General features: G+C 36.1%; 1 protein-coding gene across 1 annotated transcript; it reads left to right on the top strand.

Annotated features, from left to right (window-relative positions):
• Window positions 1-4,013: 4,013 nt before the first annotated feature.
• LOC592754 (phenylalanine--tRNA ligase beta subunit) lies at window positions 4,014-17,002 on the top strand. Its single transcript, XM_030986888.1, is given in 16 exon segments — window positions 4,014-4,126; window positions 4,129-4,167; window positions 4,428-4,483; window positions 5,622-5,719; window positions 6,521-6,650; window positions 7,516-7,631; window positions 7,854-7,962; window positions 9,058-9,208; window positions 9,775-9,907; window positions 11,592-11,705; window positions 12,464-12,570; window positions 13,302-13,483; window positions 14,181-14,273; window positions 15,130-15,312; window positions 15,700-15,787; window positions 16,787-17,002. Coding segments are annotated over 16 exon segments (1,767 nt in total). The 5' UTR covers window positions 4,014-4,110; the 3' UTR covers window positions 16,939-17,002.
• The last annotated feature ends 726 nt before the right edge of the window (window positions 17,003-17,728 follow it).

The following is a 17,728-nucleotide window of genomic DNA, read 5'->3' as shown; positions in this document are numbered from 1 at the left end:
AGAAAGAAGAAATTAAGAAAAATTAGAAAGGAAACGAATACAGACATAATTATGAAAGCTTATTGTTTGCATTCATCGAAGTAAATCGCAATAACGAAAAGAGAGCCGAAATCAGCAGATAAGCAGAAATGAAATAGGGGGGGGGGATTCAACAAGTTTTTAAAAAAAGGAAAAGAAAGAAGAAGAAAAAAAACAGGAAAAAGTAAAAAGGAAATTCTCTTACAACCTACAAAGAACAAAACATAAATTATCTTAAATTATAGATAAGGGACACTGCTTCTTCAATTGTCATCTCGTCGATGTAAATTCAAAATATGGCGGTGGGCACTTGCCCCTCTCAACACCCACCCCCTGGATTCGCCATTGCCAGAGCGTCAACATCATCTTGAATTTCAATTGCGGGTATCTAAAAGAGACTTATTTAATGACACAAGAGCTTTTATGAAGAGTAGATTTAAAACGAAAAGGGGAAACTAAACTGCTGTGCAGAGAGAGAAGACGGAAGTAGAAAGATTGCTTGTCGTATTACATTCATTTTGAAATATAAAAAAAAATAAATGGGATGGGGCTTGAGCCCCCTCCCCCCCCCCCCCCCCCTCTACTCCCCGTCTAGAGTCGCTGTTTCCCCCAGCAAACACATTATTTACGAATTATTCACAAAATTAAAAATGGTTGACCAAATTTGGTGTTACAAACTAACTTAGAGAAACGTTCACTTTTAATGTAGGCCTAGATTAATTTTTGAAGGAGTTTGGTGATGTTGGCCTTTTCTAAGAGACGTATGAATAGAATCACGGAAACATTCTTGTTTTTATTTAAACTTACAAATTCATTTCATGATGTTTGTAAAGAGCTTTTTCCGCATTTATCACGATCTTTCAATTAACCTCTTCCACATAATTCTATTTGCAATTCACCCTAGCGTGAATGTCGGATGATCTTTGACGTCATAATGGCAGGGTCATCGGCAAACGACCTTGCACATGTTGCGGGTCATTTTTACTTCATGTATCATGTTAAGAATGATGCGCTGTTCCACATATTAAGTTTACACCCTGTGGTAATTCAATATGGAAAAGAGATCATCGTAGATAACCTGCACCTACATTTTCAGCCTTTCTTTGTTTATATATTTTATCAATAACAGAGTCAGAGAGATTTATATTTATATAATTTTCATTTTGGAGGGCCGGGTTTGACCCCCTGTTTCCCATTTTATTTTAATTTCCTCAGGATACTCGTTGAATGGGAGCCTATACATTAATTCCCCTGTTTTCAAGACCTATATCACATTAGCAGCGCCATCGCTCCCCCTGTTCACTTTGAAAGTGGACTGGTATGCCCATTATGCCCATACTATAAGTACACAACGCTATATAAAACTTGCCCCTTCAGTAACTTTGCAATTTTTCGGAATCCAACAACTTATTTCCGATGATCTTTGATTCGCCCCTGCATTGCCCCCCCCCCCCCCCCCCGCCCCCTCCACTACGCTCTTTGTTCTACAATTGGTTTGACTATTCTATTTCCTTTTTTGCTTGTCGGATAAATTATAATTTGTTGCCCCCCCCCCCTCTTTTTTTTCCAAATCCGAGATCCGATCCAGGGGCGGATCTAGCTTTTTGCTAAGGGGGGGGGGGGTTTGACCAAAATAATGACGATGCAGAGCATCGTCCACGAGCCGCGAAGCGGCGAGCCGATTTTTTTTTGGGGTGTTTATTTGAACCCCGTAAGTGATGTTTTCCTGGCATCTATTAACACAATGGAGACCACAAAAAGCAGTGCATGATAACGTCTTTTTAAATCAAGTAACAGTTTAATACACAGTTATATCCAGAGTTATCATGTGTTTGGTTAAGTTACCAGATGAGTTGAATATCTTCTCACAATATTTGCACTTGAAAGGGTTTCTCTCCAGCGTGCGTTCTTTTTTCTTTCTTTTTTTCTTTCTTTTTTCTTTTTTTTTCCTTTTTTTTTTTTTTTTTTTTTTTCTGGGCCGCCCAAGGGGGTTTAAACCCCCTAACCCCCCCCCCCGTAGATCCGGGCCTGCGATCCTGTTTCAAGCTCTTTAATCGTTGATGTTGAACTTTCACCAAGTTATTAACGACATTGCGGTTGCGATAAAATTTCACAATTGATATGCCTTACTCTTCAATTCTCCTGTCTTGGTTTTCTCAATGTTTTGTCTGCTCATGTTTGTTTTGCGTAGAATGCTTCCTTGTAATCTGATATAAAACATTAAATGGGGATATTTTTAATTATTAAAGTCATGATAGAGCATGAAATATAATATTCTTTTTAAAATCTTTCTTTTATTAGAAAATGAAATCTGCAGATCGGAAAGAACACGGGGGGGGGGTATACGAGCACACTGCCATAGCATGTCCTGTATTTCAAGGGGGAATTTCAATTGCATCATCAGGAGAAGAAAAAAATCATCGTGCTTTTTAAACGGGATAACTGCAGTGTAATGTAGCCTGAAGTGAATGGAAACATTCACATTCACAAAATGTAAGGAGATTTTTCATATGGTGCAATAAGCAACAAATGGACAAGAGATGGCGCTGATCCAGTTTTACTGTAATTACACGTTACCTACCATACGGTATTATCTCTATGTTATCTACTCAGTTTGTGCTTGAACTAGATCATTGCCAGAAGTATTGCGTGAGAAAATTTGTGAGGTAAGAAAATCAAGCGATAGTTTCACGATCAGCTTGTGCGCACCGAGGCTAGGCATAACAAACTTGAATCACATAATAAAATAGTTTACGGTGTCTTGAAAGATACCGAAAAAAGCTGCCAAAACCAAATTAAATCGAAACAAGTAGTATATTCATGTACATGTATACCCAATAAATGAAATTGTAAATGACATTGAGAATGAGAATAGCACCAGGGCATGGCAAGAGAGGCACAATGTCCAACGACCTTCTCAAACCTATTGTTCCATCACGTTCATTACGGTCAACTACACATGCTAATTTCCAATACGCCCCTGGTCCCCGAACAAATACCCGTTACGGAGATCGTACTTTGCCATTGCAGCCCCTAAATTATGGAACAGTTTACCTATTATTATTTGTCAATCCCCATCTGTAGAGTCTTTTAAGGCCAGTTTGAAGTATTTTTTGTTTACCGGTAATAGTAATTTATAGGGCAGTTTAATTATCTGTAATGTTATTATTAGAATTATGTATTATTATTGCTGTATGTTTATTTTATGTTGTACCTAATTACTTGTATGTTAAGCGCTTAGAAACATTGTATTAAGCGCTTTATAAATGTAATTTATTATTATTATTATTATTCCAACACACACACACACACACACCCACACACACATTTTCCATGTTATAGATTTTGTTTTCATTTATTTGATCAGTGGCGTTGTGAGCAAAAACTTTTTGGAGGGCAGAAAATCTGCATTATTAGGGCTTGATAGGCTTACTTATTGTACTTGTACATGCATATATCCACATTTGTTTATATTTGTTTTAATAATTATTTTATTAACGCTGTACAAGTTATGTTTTTATAGCAATATTCATTTTTTTCTTTATTATTTGTCTCTTCAGAAGTACAGCAATAACCACAATGATAAAAGGTATGATAAGATTACTGAATATAGAAGCTTGTGTAGGTGCTATCTTATATACATATTTATGTATGGTGTGTATGTGATATAACCAAAGAGATTCGATCATACACAGTATGTCCTCCGTAGGATATAACAAATAATCTGCACGTACTGTTAAGAAACACTAACAAAGCCCATGAATGTTTTGCTTACGATATTATTTTACGATACTATCTTAAAAGATAGATAAATATAAAACGAAATAAATATATTTTTTTAAAAATCCGAAATTGAGAGATATAACACGTGCCGTAAAGTAATTTGGCGACAATAGTCAAATCACTGACTAATCGCCAATAACTCAAAACACAACAACAACAACAACCCGATCCAGACGTCCGCGTTGATATTAGTCGAAATTTTCAGCAAAGGGGCTGGTCGTACACACGTTGATAAAAACCACAGGCTGAGCTGAGCATCAAAATAATATTTTTTTTTGGATATTTTTTGTTAAGTGTCTATTATACACGATGCCTACTGTTGGTGTTAAAGGGATCTACTCTTTGAGGTTTTAGGAAGAACTTATAGTGAGTATACAAGGGAGAAATAAATCACCATGTGTCGCCGATCGAGCGAAACTGCTTCTTAAAACCTTTAAAGCAGCCCCACATGCTTATGTTTATGTTGGTTCAAAAATGGCTTTGCATTATTTGCATTTCATTATATTGGTATTGCATCACTCATCCTGCTCATAGTAGCATTCATATACTTCATTTAAGAATTTTTAAGAATCCATGTATTAATTATCAAAACTCTCCAATGGCTTTTTCTTCCTTTGAATTTACAGCTGATGAAGAATTTGATGAGCTCTGCTTCGAATATGGCCTGGAATTAGATGAAGTGGTGAGAAATAGAGCTGTTTTTTTTCTCTGTCTTGTTTTCTTTGTTTTTCTTGTCCTCGTTGTTGTGTATATTTGTTTGTTGTTTGTTTTGTTTTTGTTTTTGTTTTTTTGTTTTTTTTTGTTGTTGTTGTTTTTTTTTTTTTGGGGGGGGGGGGGTTGATAATTGTGTTCCCCCAAAACAAAATTGTATTGAAGCCCAGGCACTAGCACACATAGGAGCATCACTATCCTGGCTGTGTAGTAAAAGCTGTGCTTTTGATTCTCAACATTTCAAACACCACTGTACAAAACTCAACTGATTTCACTCAAAATCGGTACTTTAGTGACAATTGGTGACACCTAAATAGCAGTAAAATACATTTTTTCAACTTACTGATGTTAAAAAGAATAATTTAAAAATTAAAATTGTAAGTCTAGTGTCAAACTTTGCTTACAGCTGCATCGACATGATTGTGTAGAGTCTATGCGATATTGTGTGGTGTGTATATTTGTGTTTGGACTTCTAGGTCCCTGCCTCACAGCATGTATGCAGTGCTAGAGGTCAATACGCATTAGCATTGACTCTCTATGCTTTGCTGGAGTGGGCACTAGCAGTAGCACACTGAAAGGTTAAAGAGGAAAATAAATTTGAGTGATTCTATTACTCTTTATGAGAACAAATAGACACTTCCCTCAAATAGAGTATTATTCAGAAACTGTAACTGTAGGAAGCATATAGACAGGGAGATGTTACTTGTTTTATCTCCTCCATCTTCTTCATCTTCTTCGACTTCTTTTTATTCTTTTTCTTTTTCTTTATCTTCTTCATCCAATTTTTCTCATTCATTCTTTTCTTCTTTTTCTTCCTCTTCTTCTCCTTCTTCTCCTTCTCCTTTTTTTTCTTCTTCTTCCCCTTCTTCTTCCCTATCTTTTTCCCTTTCTTCTTCTTCTTCTTCTTTTTCTTCTTCTTCTTCTTCTTTTTCTTCTTCTTCTTTTTCTTCTTCTTCTTCTTCTTCTTCTTCTTCTTCTTCTTCTTCTTCTTCTTCTCCTTCTACTTCTTCTTCTTCATCATCTTCATCTTCCTGTTCTTCTTGTTCCCTCCCCCTTCTTCTTCCTCTTCTTCTTTTTCATCTCTTTCTTCATTATTATTCTTCTTTCAGACCTCAGAGAAGACAATGATAGAGAAGGAGCAAGGTACAGATAAGGCAGAAGGAGCTTCCGATGTTGTCATCTACAAGATTGATGTACCTGCAAACAGGTCAGAAATGGCCCTTGATGGCCCTCCACCCTCCTCTTCCCCGATCTCTGTCATATTATAATAATAATATGTCTCGTTCACCCAGGGTAGCCTCATCAGTATTCATACTGTTCTCCCTGAGGGCCCTGCAATCATTTCATTACCCCGGCTTTAACCGAGCTACCATTAAAAGGTGCTCAAGCTTTCAAGGAATTTCTTTCTACCAAGTACCCATTTACCTCACCTGGGTAGAGTATGGCAAATGTAGATTAATGTCTTGCCAAAGGACATAAGTGCCGCAGCGGGACTCGAACCGTGGACCGTGCGATCCACAGTGACGTATCCACTGTACCATCTCTTAAAACAATCAATCAGCATAAAGGTATGTATTCCAAACATGTTTAATACTAAGCCTGAGATTACCAGGCTGAGTTTTAAAAAATTAAAAAGAGTAATGTTTATATTAAAATATAATTGTTATCCAGGGGTAAGTTCAGATTCATTGGTAGGGCAAGACATTCCATCTTGTTCTCTTGTTAGATGCTCTAAAACTGTGAATATTGCCTCATCTTTTGCATTTGCTACTCATTGAGTATAGACTAAATATTTTTATGAACTATATATGTATCAGTTTAATACACGTAGGTCTTTTTTTATATTTATTATTACCAGGGTTTGTCTTTTTTCTGTTAGGTTGAAATGATAAAAATCATACCTTCATAAGAATAATAGAAGATGTGTGATAAAATGTTATTTTTATTAGTGGTCTTTATTACTTTCTTGAATAGGACAAGTTACCAATGTATTTATATTTCACTCTAGATATGACCTCCTATGTCTCGAGGGCCTTTCCAGAGGATTGCTGGTTTTTCTCCAGAAAATGGAAGCTCCACGGTACAAGGCTGTACCCCCTAAAAAGGGAGCCCTTCAACAAATGTTCATTAAACCAGCAGTAAGTCGATAGATAATCATACCATGGCTAATAACAGTAAATTTGATTTTTGTGTTAAATGTACAGTATGACGTTGATATTTTCTGATCCGATCAAATGACTAATGATGATGATGATTTTGATTCCGTAGGCAAGAATTTTTATAACTGTTAAAGGGATAGTTGAGTTCTGTTTTCAGATCACAAATGCCTTCAAAGTGCATGGTTATTGCTCTTATTCTTATCTATGACATTTCTAGTGCCCTTTGCTGGTTGTGCGTAATATAACCAACACGAAAAAACCAACAAAAAAGCCAACATCGGCATTGGCTGAAATACAACGTAAAAGCGCTATTTTGTTTTTCCAACGGCTTTCAACGGCTGGTTCAAATTATCTAATATTTGTGGTGGTACAGAAGTATTAGAAATTGTTATATTTATGGATATTTCAGCCGTCTCTGAACTGATTTTGTTCAAACAAAGATGATTCTGTCATTTAAACTGTATGTTCTTTCAAATTTGACACTCAGTTTTTTCATTATCTCACCAAAAAATTATTTTGTGTAGTGCCCTCTGCAACAAAACTCAACTATCCCTTTAATTTAGTTCTTTTTATATCTTTATCTTATTGTGTTATCATTTTGTTTTGTCTCTCACTGTCTCACTCCGAATGTCTCTCTCTCTCACTCTCTCTCTCTCCACCCCTTTTTTTCTGCCCCTCTCTCATCCTACCTCTCTCTGTATCCCACTCTTTCTCTTTATCTTATATCTACCTCCCCCCCCTCTCTCTCTCTCTCTCTCTTTCTCTCCACTCTCCACTCTCTCTTTCTCCTTGTTGCGCCTATTTTCTCTATTTCTCTTAATCTCTCTTTTAATCCCCCATACAGACAGCTCAAGTGAGGCCCTATGCTGTAGCAGCCATCATGAGGAACATCACCTTTACCAAGCATACCTATGATAGTTTCATTGATCTTCAAGATAAGCTTCATCAAAATTTAGGAAGGTGCGTCAATTAACTCATTTAGAAGTTAGAACAGGAATTTTACAAGGGCTAAATCGATCAGCTATCCCTCACATTGGCAACAATGGTATTTTTCTCTTGATTAATATTTTTTAATGTTTTTGATCTTTTCCACATATTGCCAATTGAAGGATTATAATACTGCTTAATTTCCATTTAGAAATTTCCTCAAATGCCATTACCGTTATTTGTTTGTCCTTGCAGGAAGAGAAGCTTGGTTTCCATGGGAACACATGACCTGGATACCATCAAGGGGCCGTTCTACTTTGACGCTCAACCCCCCGACCAAATCAAGTTTGCCCCCCTCAATCAGGTCAGTCTATCTAGGGTATTGAAAGATTGAAGTATGGCCAGGCATTCATTTGTCCATCTGTCCAGTAGACACTGTTGAGTTTGGATATTTTCACAGGATTTGGTGATGAGGAAAGGCTTCCAAGTAAGGAATGTCCAATACATTTAAGGAGCCTAGCTTTTTGGGGGGTCTCAACAGGCAGATAAATGGATGAATAGCTATCGTAAATTCAGTTCAGACTCCACGGGGGCCATTGGCAACGTTTCTCATAATTAAATAAATGATTGTATTTACAATGATTTGGAACTGAAATTACCAGACAAGTGAGATAACAGTTGGCTTCTGTCTACTGTACACTATAAAAAGAAAATAAATTGAAATAGGTTATAAGAGCTACTAAATCATTGTTTAAGATTACAGGTATCAAATGCCTTTTCTTTCAAAGCAAATCCATGCCTAGACTGTACTAACATCCCACCAAAATGGTTGCTGATAATCAAGCTCACTGATATTTAACATTATAATAAATTAGTATGGTTTCAAGTTTTACACAATTGCAAATCAGAACTTAAAGATAATACAAAGTTGTGGTATGGGGTCATGAATTTGGTTCAAATGAACATATTGGAAGCATATGCGATTTTACAATATTCAATGAACGTTGTCACAGTTGAGTCTAAAGCGATGAAATTGTCAATAATAAACTCTTTATGTTGTATAGCTCCCTCTCAAGATTGATATTAATTTAGCTTTAAAACCATGTTTCTTAATTACAATCGACCAATTTGCTATTCCTGTTTGGAAATTATATATCAGAACTGCATATTCTGAGATTTTTATGGTTCCAGCTACATGTATCATGGGATGGCCTTAGGCGCTATTTGAAATATTTGAAATTTACTGGGAGCACCGATAAACTTTTGATTATTCAATTTCTTGAAAGCAGAAGTGTTTTAGGGGCTAAATTTTCTAGTGCTAATAATACATCCATAGGGGCATCCAAATACTATCCATCCAATTTTCAAAATTTCCCAAACTTTGCATCACCTTTAACTATCATTGAATACATTTTGAAAAGCTTTCATTTTAAATCCACTTTGACCTTCTTTCAATCAGACCAAGGAATACACAGCTGTGGAGCTGATGGAGATGTACTCCACAGACAGTCACATACGTCACTACCTTCCCATCATCAGAGACAAGCCGGTCTATCCGGTCATCAGAGATAGCAACGGTGTCGTCCTCTCCATGCCTCCCATCATCAACGGTAAATACAAACGCTTCTGGGGGGTGTTTCACAAAGATCCTAAGTTGAACTTATCTCTAAGTTGGACTTAACAACTATGGAAAGTTAGCATCTTTGAAAATATTTTGTAAAAGTTATTTAAAAAGGCATAAAATGTTGATTCATATTTTCTATTATCAAAGAGATTTTATGTTCTTGATGTGGAATTTATGAAAAGTCTAAAATATTTTTTTTCTCAACCACAAATGTGTTTCCCTTTGATTCCCAGTTAAATTGTAATACAATGAGTATTTAATACTATTTTACAGGATACGGTTCCAGGAAGTTACATTTCTGTGTACTTTATTAGAAATATATCAGTTATTTTAAAGATGTGCGTGACATCTGCCTCTCTCTCTCTCTCAAACTCTCTCTTTCTAGCACTCTCTCCCTTTCTATTTCTTTCTCTGTCTGTCTCTTTGAGAGCTGTTCACATATAACAACAGCCTGAGAAAGGATTTAATGTCTGGTCCCATCCATTTGTTTTAATGTTATTGCATGTAAAATGTACATTCATCATTTTGTAAAAACTTGTCTCCTTACCCTAGGTGACCGTTCCAAGATCACGCTGAACACCAAGAATGTTTTCATTGAGATCACTGGCACTGACCATAATAAGGTCAAGATTACTCTTGATACCCTGGTCGCAATGTTCAGCCAGTACTGCACGGAACCATTTGTGTAAGTTCACTAGGAGTGGTGATGGTGGTGGTGATGATGGTGGTGGTGGTGGTGGTCGTGGTCATGGTGATGATAATGGTGGTGGGGGTGGTGGTGGTGGTAGTGGTGGTGGTGGTGGTGGTGGTGATAATGATTGTGATGATGGCGATGCTGACGTTGAAGATGAAAGTTAAGATTATGAGGATCGTGGTGATGATGTTGAAAATGAAAGTGATGGTGGTGGTGATGATGGTTTTGATGAAGATTGTGATGATGATGATAATGATTATTCTACTATAACTATTTAATTTTGAGATCACTGGCACTGTCCATAACGAGGTCAAGGTCAGTCTTGATATCTCGGTCGCTATGTTCAGCCAATACTGCACGGAACCATTTGTGTAAGTTTACTAGGAGTGATGATGGTGGTGGTGGTGGTGGTGATGATGGAGGTGGTGGTTGTGATGATATAGGTGGTGGTGGTGATAATGATTCTGATGATGGCGATGCCGACGTTGAAGATGAAAGTGAAGATTATGAGGATTACGATGATGTTGTTGCAGCTGAAAGTGATGGTGGTGGTGATGATGGTGTTGATGAAGATTGTGATGATGATGGCGATAATGATTATTCTTCTATAACCTTTTAATTTTGAGATCACTGGCACTGACCATGATAAGATCAAGGTCACTCTCGATATCCTGGTCGCTATGTTCAGCCAGTATTGCAGTGAACCATTCAAGTAAGCTTACTGGCAAATAGATGATGTTGTTGGTGTTGTAGATGATTGAGATGAAGTTGTTGGTGTTGATGATTAAGATGACCACAACAATGAAGAAGATGCTGATAGAAATGTCGAAAGATGACGTTTCTACTGATGATAATGATGGGGATTTATAATTTATGATAATAATTAACGATGATGAAGATGACATCAACAGTGATGCTCATCAATTTATAAATTGTCATGGCTCACCATTTTATTGTTAAAGTCTGTAAATTTCTGTAAAGTCACATGGATTGGAAAAGAAGACCTTCGGGTCATAGTTATTAAGTTAATCTTTTTCTTTCCCCGGCATCCAAGTGACTCTTTTCAAAATGTACTCCTGTTTTGTATTCAATAATTTTCGTTGTTTCTGCCGAATAAATAATAATAATAATAATTATGATAATGCTCACTGCGGATCTTGGCTCTAGAAGTGATCTGAGTCACATGGGAAACTCCCCAAAGCGCAGTGACTCTGACAAACGAGAATAAAATTCCATGAATCAAATTTTGTAATAACAATTTACCTGGAATATTTAGAGGGAAGTTTCAACAGTAAATATGGGGAAACTTGAAGTCTCGCCTGCAAAACTTTTGGAATCTAAACTGCAGGAATCAAATTTCCTGAAATATTTTGCCAATTTGAGTGCACCTATTACCTGCAGCTGAATAGAATAATTCAAGGGGTCAGTGACACAAAGACGTAACTCCATTTTGGCCATTTGTGGTTTATGTGTCACTGAGCACTTGGGCCTTAAGGCATTAAGTCTATGTTTCACTAGGCATTGACTTCAATGGGGTGTTGGGTGGAGTTAAGTCTTTGTGTTTCCTGGAAAGCCCACATTTTTCTGAACATTATGATATCAAATACTCATTTTGGCAAAATATGGAGTTACGTCTTTGTGTCACTGAACCCTCAAATTATTTCTCTTTGTTTAGTATGGAGGCTGTCGAGGTGATCAAGCCTGATGGTAGTAAGGACCTGTTTCCAGAGCTGAAGTATAGGACGGAGAATGTTCCTGTGGAACTCATCAACAAGAGAGTGGGAATCAGGTATGTCTATTCCTATCACAAAGAAATATTTTTCTGTGTGGTGTTTTTTTTCAAAACCATACAAACTTGTAAGTTATCATATACCAATAGCCTACAGGTATCGGTAGTCTTTTTGTTTATAACAAGAAGTTAGATCAAGTTTTATAGAGCAGCTACTGTATATATATACTCTACTGCACTTTAGCATTATATGGTAATTCAGTAGTCAACAGGATAAAAGTATTGAAGTAGTAACGCTATGTTGATTTATGAAAACATTGTCTCCATGGTTTTCATGTAAGTCAACGATAAAGATAAAAAGGGATATAAAGTTTTTGGCAGTATTGCATGACTTAAAAGAAATAAAATGCTGGATGAAAGAAGGAGCAGACACTCTTTCCTATTGGAAAAACAAGTTTAAAGTGCCAATTGGTGGAAGTAGCAGCTTGAATGGCAAGGAGTATGTGTACTGTACACTGACATTGCAGTGTATATTGAAGATGTAGATGTTAAAGAGCACAGGGGCAAGTACTGAGCCTTGTGGGACACCATTTTAGATTATTGTTTTTCTTTTCTTTTCTTTTCTAATGTTTTCATGAAGGCCCATTTAAATGAAGAAAGGATGACAATCAAGCTTTTGAGTTATATAACTTTTTCCTAAATTCTATGAAGCCTAAAAACTGTTGGTATACATTTCAAAATTCTTTTTGGTACAAACATCTACCTTTCTACCTTTAAAATTTTTTTTTTATTGATAATATTCTTATTTTGTTTGATAGTGAGTCAGCTGACAGGATAGCTAATCTTCTGACCAAGATGTGTCTTACCAGTAAAGTCACTGATGGAGGCAAGATGCTGTCAGTCGAAATCCCTCCTACAAGATCTGATATCCTTTGCATTTATCCATGCCCTTTGTCATTGTTTTGTTGTACTTTAATAATAATATTAAAACCATGCTTATCAGTTATGAAGTGCTTTGCACCGAAGTCTCTAAGTATATGTTAAGAATATTGTCGGATTGAAATTACATAAAAAATGTCAAATACACATTTGTGTGGAATGCTCTGTCTTTGATCCTGTTTAACGATAGGGACAACTTTAAAAATCTGTTTTGCTTGAAATCTGATAACAAAATTCAGAAATGAACCTCTGAATATTTTTAGAGTGTTAGGACATGAAATTTCACAGCCCATGTATACAAATTTTACAAAATCATCATTATTTTATTTTTTCGTCATTGTAAGTTATATATGACTGTTCATATGGATTTTGTCTGTATTTTTCAGGTGACTGAAGCCTGTCTGCACTAGTTTGGCCAGGGGGTATTAGACCTCCCTGCAAGATCACTGACAGGTGGTTATCTCATCAAATCAGCTCTCAATTAACATAAGAAAAAGGGGATCATGGGGGATCAACAGGCATCGATTAGGCATTGTTTGCTATATAGAGGGCGCAAGTAGTTATAAGTAGTGCAGTGCCAATGAGTGGGGCGTTTAGATGTGAATAGACTTATTATATAATTTTTAGGATTTCAAGATTGTTTGTATATCATGTACCTGCAAGCTTAGCATTCAATGTGACTCTTGATGATTCCTTGACCTATAAATGACCTTGCACATGTCATTCATGCCTGTGACATCATCGAGGACGTAGCTATCGCCCATGGTTACAACAACATCACCAAGACGATACCCCAAACCAACACCATCGCGGAACAGTTCCCCATCAACAAGCTAACGGATCTCTTGAGGCTGGACATCTCTGCGGCCGGATTCACGGAAGTCTTGACCTTTGCATTGGTGAGTTTGACCACTGATGCCACAAAGGGAGGCAATTGTGTAGATATGTAGTATTTTGTATTCTAATGTAAACAAATGTGAAGAAGAAAAACAAAAGCCCAAGATCAAGAATAACCTGCAGAACATGATAGATAGTGACAAATTAAAGAGAGTATAATACATGTGTTTTTATATATTTATATATATTTTTATTTATATAAAAGATTATGTATAGAATGAGAAGAAGAATGCGAAAAGCAATTCCATCAAGCACCTTATTCTCCGTTATCTCTTGATCCAAGGGGAGTGGTAACTTAGAAAAGCTTGTTAAGTCCTCTGAACACTGTATTTTTTAGTGGGAAATAAAAAGAAATATTTCTTTAAATAATTTAATCCTCCCCCCCCCCAACAAAAATAAAGAAAATATATATATAATTAAATTAAATTGAATTAAAAAATGAAAATAATAATAATAATACTTATAATAATTTAAAAAGTATATAAAAAATATAATAATAATAATAATGATATTAATAATGATACTAATAATAAAAGAAGTGAAAAAAGAGAAAAGGGGAATTGTTTTATGTAGTTTCCTCTTTACTATTTCTGTTATTGCTATTAATATTAGTATTACAATTATTACTAGTGCTATTGAAGTGACATTCATGTAACACTGTTATTAACAGATTGTACAAATTTGTCCATTTTGTTGCAGTGCTCAAGGGACGATATTTCAGACAAACTTCAGGTTGATATCGCCACGACCAAGGCTGTTCACATCTCAAATCCGAAGACAGCAGAGTTTCAGGTAGGTGGGGCAAAAGCCTGCCTCCTAGTCTACTAATGATGATGATGATAATGCTGGTGATGATGGTGGTGATGGTGGTGGTGATGTTGGTGGTGGAGGTGGTGGTGGTGGTGGTGGAGTTGATGATGATGATGGTGATGATGATGAAGATGAGGATGATGATGATGATGATGAGGATGGTGCAGGAGTTAATAACAGGCCTGATAAAAACCCGATTTAAATCGGTTTCCCGATTTTTTTTATTTTTCCCGATTTTTTTTTTCTTCCCGATTTAAAAAAAAAAAAATCATTTTTTTTTTTTTTTTTTCCTTCCCTATTTTATCCTGATTTTCCCGATTTCCCTCTTATTATCTCTATTCTTCCCTATTTTTCCCCCAATTTTCCCCCCAATTTTCCCAAGTTTGTCTCAATTTTCCCAAGTTTGTCTCAATTTTCTTACTCGAAAGGGGTGAATGTTGTTAGATGCCATTTTTTCCCCGCGAATCGTCTTTTTTTTTTTTTACTCAAGGGGGGCGTGGTTGAGGGGAAAACAAAAAAACCTATTTTTTTTTTTGCTCACTATCACCCCTGTAATAATGATGATGGTGGTGGTGGTTGAGGTGGTCGTGGTGGTGATGATGATGATGATGATGAAGATGGTGGTGATGATGATGATGATGATGGTGACAATGGTGATGATGATGATGAGCACAATGAGGATAATGATGATAACAATGAGTATGCTGAGGATGATGGTGATAATACCAACGAAAATGATGATGAAGTTAAAGATGTCTCTTTAAAATAAATAAACAATTTCCAACAGCAATTATAATGCTTCCTTATCATCGCTTCAATCCTATTCCGTTTCACGCAGGTTGCAAGAACAGCCCTCCTCCCTGGTGTCTTGAAGACCATCTCCTGCAACCGTAAGATGCCTCTCCCCATCAAGGCCTTTGAGATCTCTGACGTCGTTCTTCAGAACCCTGAGAAAGACGTCGGAGCAGAGAACAGGAGACACTTCTGTGCAGTTCACTATAACAAGTCACCTGGGTTTGAGGTCAGTTTTAGGTGGTGATTAGGATCTCTAAATCATTTCTATTTGTTTGTATTTGTTATTTTAATTTGAGCAACTAATACATAAATGGAGATGAATACATGGATATGAGGGGAAAAAGAAGCTGTTTTGGAAGAAAAACAGGAAATGCTTGTGTAGTTGGAACTCACGGATTGATACAGATAAATTAAAGAAGACAGTAGATCCAACGTGAATTGGAGACAGAAAAGAACTGTGATGAAGGAGGTTCATAGACCAAAAGGCAATTCACCATTAAGGACATTGCTAGTGCGATTTATAATTGCCTGATCTTATACAATGCTTAAAAAAAAAATTACCTCTTTGTCATGCAATCAACATCTTTCTTTTTTGTGTTTACTTGTCTGCTAGGTTATTCATGGATTGTTGGATCGGACAATGCAGCTCTTACAAGTTCCCTTCTCAAAAGAAGATGGCTACCACCTAAAGTCTGCTGAGAGTAAGTTTCAATGTACTGCTTTATATTAACTTGCAGTAGTCCATGTATCTCATAATTTTTGCAAGAAATTTATCTCTTCATTTCATTGTGTATGTCTTCAAAATTAGTCTGATGCATGAATCAAAACATTAGGTCTAGATAATCCCCCTATCAAGGGTGTTTTTTTCAATAATAATGGTTTTATTAAAAAACAATGCCTCGCAGCCAAAATGCTGAATTGTGCATGTTTACATGTATACATGAGCTTCATTACATAACATTATATGTCATTTGTTACAATCATTCATTCAAACAGTATTGGTAACATTTAACAGTATTCATGTGTAGCATTTAAAACCAATCACTATATATTATTTACATTTTTAAAATCTATTAAACTTCACAATAGTAATAACAACAATTGATCAAAAGCAATACAATACATAACATACAAATAAGTAAAAAGCTAATACTGAAATTATTGCACCTGTGTCTTTAACAATTCATATTCATTGAAAATTAAAAGTCAGCAAAATGTTGCTCTATGTTGCCTGTTCATCAACGGTAAGTACATAATTATAAATTAAAGGGTTACTTTGTGTTTGTTGAAGTTTGACAAATGTCAGTTTGATTAAAAGAATTCCAGACAATCATTGCTGTCTTCATCTCAGCCATTTATTCCCAAGTACTGTTTGTTGATTCATGTAGTCTGGAGCTACTGTGAGTTGACTTGTATTAGCATTAAAATCCAATCAAATTGAAATCCAATGGAAATCAGGAGCCTCAGAAGCAGGAGCCCCCTGAACACAGGGGCAAGTACTGAGCCTTGTGGGACACCATTTTAGTTTTTGTTTAAGGTTTCCCACAAAGGGCCTAGGTGGCCCCTTGGACCCCAAGCCAGTGATGTCTATTTTTGAGCCTCTGTGAATATCATGCCTGTTATATATATATATGTACATTGAGCTTCTATTATCTATTTCTCTCTCTCTCTCTCTCTCACTCTCTCTTTCTCTGTGTCAGACCCAACCTATTTCTCAGGTCGCTGTGCGGAGGTCATCGTCAGAGGCAAGTCCATTGGCTATCTAGGTGTCATACATCCCAACGTCGTCAGCAAGTTTGAGCTTCCCAACCCCTGTGCGGCGCTTGAGATCTCTATTGAACCATTCCTATGATGATTATGATGATATCCATTCTCCATACTTGAAGTTCAAATTATTTCATTCTCCTGTGACAAATAATTGTTGCTAGGTAGGACAAACATTATGTCTGGTCTTACCTAACAAGTAACAGCACATATATGTGCAATTTGCATTTTGACTATTGAAATTCGTTACAGGTGAATTAAATAATTTGTATCGAGTTTTTGTGCATTAAATTTGATTACATTTTTAAAAATGGTCTAATGAGCCCTTTCTCTGGCCGGAAGTCTTATAATGCTATTAATATCTCTTAGTAAAACATGTTAGGACCTCAATAAGGTAGAAGTTATATTGCTAAACTCAACGGATAGCTGTAGATACAGTCATACAATTTTTTTTTTTTTTTTCATCTTGCACTCATCAGAGTAAATCACAAGAATTAACAGAAAGCTGAAATCAGAAAGAAAAAAGAAAAAGCTCTGATACCTAAAATATCATATCTAATGTTATTGAAATCTTCTTCGAAATCTTGTCATCATAGTCTTGTCTTAAAGGTAATGCAAAGTTTTGGGAAATTTTGAAAATTGAATTTGAGTAATTCTTTATAATTTTGGTATATTTGGATGCCCCTGTGGATTTATTATAGGCACCAGAAAATTTAGCTCCTAAAACACTTCTGCTTTCGAGAAATTGAATAATCAAAATTTACCGATGCTCCCGGTAAATATCAAATATTTCAAATAGCGCCTAAGGCCACTCCTTGGTAGCTGCAACCATGAAAATCTCAGAATATGCAGTTCTGATATATAATTTCCAAACGGAA

This window comes from Strongylocentrotus purpuratus, unplaced genomic scaffold (assembly GCF_000002235.5).
Source record: "Strongylocentrotus purpuratus isolate Spur 01 unplaced genomic scaffold, Spur_5.0 spur5_scaffold_16, whole genome shotgun sequence".
NCBI lineage: Eukaryota > Metazoa > Echinodermata > Echinoidea > Camarodonta > Strongylocentrotidae > Strongylocentrotus > Strongylocentrotus purpuratus.
Note: the sequence above shows the minus strand (reverse complement) of the source record. Positions and strands in the feature narration are given on the sequence as shown.